The sequence below is a fragment of the Raphanus sativus genome, unplaced genomic scaffold (assembly GCF_000801105.2).
Source record: "Raphanus sativus cultivar WK10039 unplaced genomic scaffold, ASM80110v3 Scaffold4812, whole genome shotgun sequence".
Lineage (NCBI taxonomy): Eukaryota > Viridiplantae > Streptophyta > Magnoliopsida > Brassicales > Brassicaceae > Raphanus > Raphanus sativus.
Genome location: NW_026620113.1, coordinates 1 through 2,836, shown reverse-complemented (window position 1 = coordinate 2,836; position 2,836 = coordinate 1). Strand labels below are relative to the sequence as shown.

The following is a 2,836-nucleotide window of genomic DNA, read 5'->3' as shown; positions in this document are numbered from 1 at the left end:
AATTCGAATTATATCAGTAATAATATTATTATTCTTATTATTAACCGTGGATGAAACGCCAATCTGGCTCTGAACCCTTCTGACCATTTCACATTGTCTTCTTTAAAATTTCAAATTATTTTTCTTGGACTGTCCACCAGATTCCTTATTTTCTTACCATTTTACTAAACTATTTCAATTTTTTTTTTGATTTTCCATTAATACTTTTAGTTTTGTGTCATTTTCAGCATGTAATATCTATATTCAAGTGTGTGGAGTATCATTTTTTAAAAAATCGTGTGCCAAATAGTTTATACACTTTATTTAGAACAATATATGTAGAAAATAAAAAAAAATTAGTAAAAGTCGAATATTCGCCATAAAGGAAAAAAATGAAAAAGTGAATAGAGAAAAAGAAGAGAAATATTAAATTATTTTACTGTGACTAATTCTAGAGAGAGTAAAAATAATTAAAAAGGTTATTGGAGAAGGGAAAGTGAAGTGATAAGAGAGAGAGAGAGTGTGTGAAAGTAGAAGCTACTTTGAGAGGTGAGGAGAGAGAGAAAGTTTGGATTTTGAGCTGTGTGGTTGGATTCTTGCGAGAAAGAAAACCAGAGACCCACCACCACCACTTCCAAAGCCTTTGTCCCAACGAACCACATTATTGTTCCAAGCTCATCTCGTTCGTTAGGGTTTCTTTCTTTCTTTCTTCTAAAAGCTCCAGAGTGTGTGTTGACGAACGCGAGAGAGAGAGAGGGAGGAGGCGAAGCTTCTTTTCAGTGCTTAAAAAGGAATACAATGGGAGCGGCGGCGCATCTTAGGAGGGATAAGTTAGGTAGAGGTTTCTTAGTGTGTTTATGTCTTTGGGGTTTCTTCTCTCTATCCTGCGCCGCAAGGTCCGGCGTATCTAAGCAGAAGTTCGAAGTCAAGAAGCATCTGAACAGGCTTAACAAACCTGCCGTCAAGAGCATTCAGGTTGTTATTAAGCAAATCTATTCTTTTTTTTTGAGTATTTTTTTTTTCTATGCTTGGATTTGATTTTAGTAATTATCATAATCTGATGATTCTTGATTTCTCTCTCCTCCTCCTGCTACACAAACACAATGATGATTTCTTTTACCTATTTGTTTATTTGTTTAAGTACATTTTAATCTCGAAGATTATGGTTCCCCTAACGAAAGTTTCTAACTTTGGATGTGATTAAAACAGAGCCCAGATGGTGATATCATTGACTGTGTTCCTATCACAAAGCAACCAGCTTTTGATCATCCTTTCCTCAAAGATCACAAGATTCAGGTTTACATATATATATATACATATATATAACTTGATTTGGATTTTTTTTTTTAATAAGTGCTGATGTTTAAAGTTACTTCCTTTAGATGAAGCCTAACTACCACCCTGAGGGACTCTTTGATGACAACAAAGTGTCTTCTACTGAATCTAAAGACAAGGAACCTCATATCCCTCAGTTATGGCATCGTTATGGCAAATGCGCTGAAGGAACCATTCCCATGAGGAGGACTAAAGAGGACGATGTCTTGAGAGCAAGTTCTGTCAAAAGATATGGCAAGAAGAAGCATAGAACTGTCCCTTTGCCTAAATCTGCTGAACCTGACCTCATCAACCAAAGTGGTCACCAGGTGAGAGTCAAAGTGTGGTTGTGTCTTTGTTGTTGTTTTCTTGAATCTGAGTTTTGTTTTTGGTTTCTTGAAAATGTAGCATGCCATAGCTTATGTGGAAGGGGATAAGTACTATGGAGCTAAAGCGACTATTAATGTGTGGGAGCCAAAGATACAGCAGCAGAACGAGTTCAGCCTGTCGCAGATATGGCTTCTTGGTGGCTCTTTCGGACAAGATCTTAACAGCATCGAAGCTGGTTGGCAGGTACACACACTCAGTTTAGCTTCTAGTGACGGTAAAAATATGATTTTGGTTTCTCATGTTCTGTTTAATGATTTGTGTTTGCTTTACTACAGGTAAGCCCGGATCTGTATGGTGACAATAACACAAGACTCTTCACTTACTGGACTGTAAGTTACTTAGACAGCTGTCTAAATCAAATGCTTCTGTGTTTTTTTTTTTGCTAACATTTTTTTGCTTTTTTTGCAGAGTGATGCATATCAAGCTACTGGCTGCTACAATCTTCTTTGCTCTGGTTTTATTCAAATAAACAGTGACATAGCAATGGGAGCTAGTATCTCTCCGGTCTCTGGCTACCGTAACTCGCAGTATGACATCAGCATTCTGATCTGGAAGGTATGTTAAAGCCATAAAGAGAACTGAGAAAGAGATGAGCAAACCTGACTATGTTATCTTTGTCACAGGATCCAAAAGAGGGACACTGGTGGATGCAATTTGGAAACGGCTATGTTTTAGGATACTGGCCATCTTTCCTCTTCTCCTACTTAACAGAAAGTGCGTCAATGATTGAATGGGGAGGGGAAGTTGTGAACTCACAAGCAGATGGCCACCACACTTCAACGCAAATGGGCAGTGGTAGGTTCCCTGAAGAAGGCTTCAGCAAAGCAAGTTACTTCAGGAACATTCAAGTGGTTGATTCTTCAAACAACCTCAAGGCACCTAAAGGACTTGGGACGTTCACTGAGCAGTCCAACTGTTATGATGTTCAACCCGGAAACAATGATGATTGGGGTCATTTCTTCTACTATGGAGGTCCCGGTAAAAACGAGAACTGTCCATAAAGTAGTAGAGACACCAAGTGATGTACTGTACTGTACTGACTTACCTGTCCGGTTCTCTTGTTTTTTGTGAATTCAACCTGTGTTTCTATCTACACACAGTCCACCTTCTTGGGTAGTAGTATTAGGGATGGTAAAAGTTTATGTAATGGTTA

The 2,836-nt window shown here is 38.2% G+C and overlaps 1 protein-coding gene across 1 annotated transcript; it reads left to right on the top strand.

Moving 5' to 3' along the window:
- The first annotated feature begins 510 nt into the window (after positions 1–510).
- Positions 511–2,774, top strand: LOC130507570 (uncharacterized). The gene is made up of 7 exons (XM_057002271.1): positions 511–954; positions 1,189–1,275; positions 1,362–1,622; positions 1,702–1,866; positions 1,959–2,012; positions 2,092–2,238; positions 2,307–2,774. The coding sequence occupies exons 1-7, from the start codon at positions 778–780 to the stop codon at positions 2,682–2,684; spliced, it is 1,269 nt and encodes a 422-aa protein (XP_056858251.1). The 5' UTR covers positions 511–777; the 3' UTR covers positions 2,685–2,774.
- The last annotated feature ends 62 nt before the right edge of the window (positions 2,775–2,836 follow it).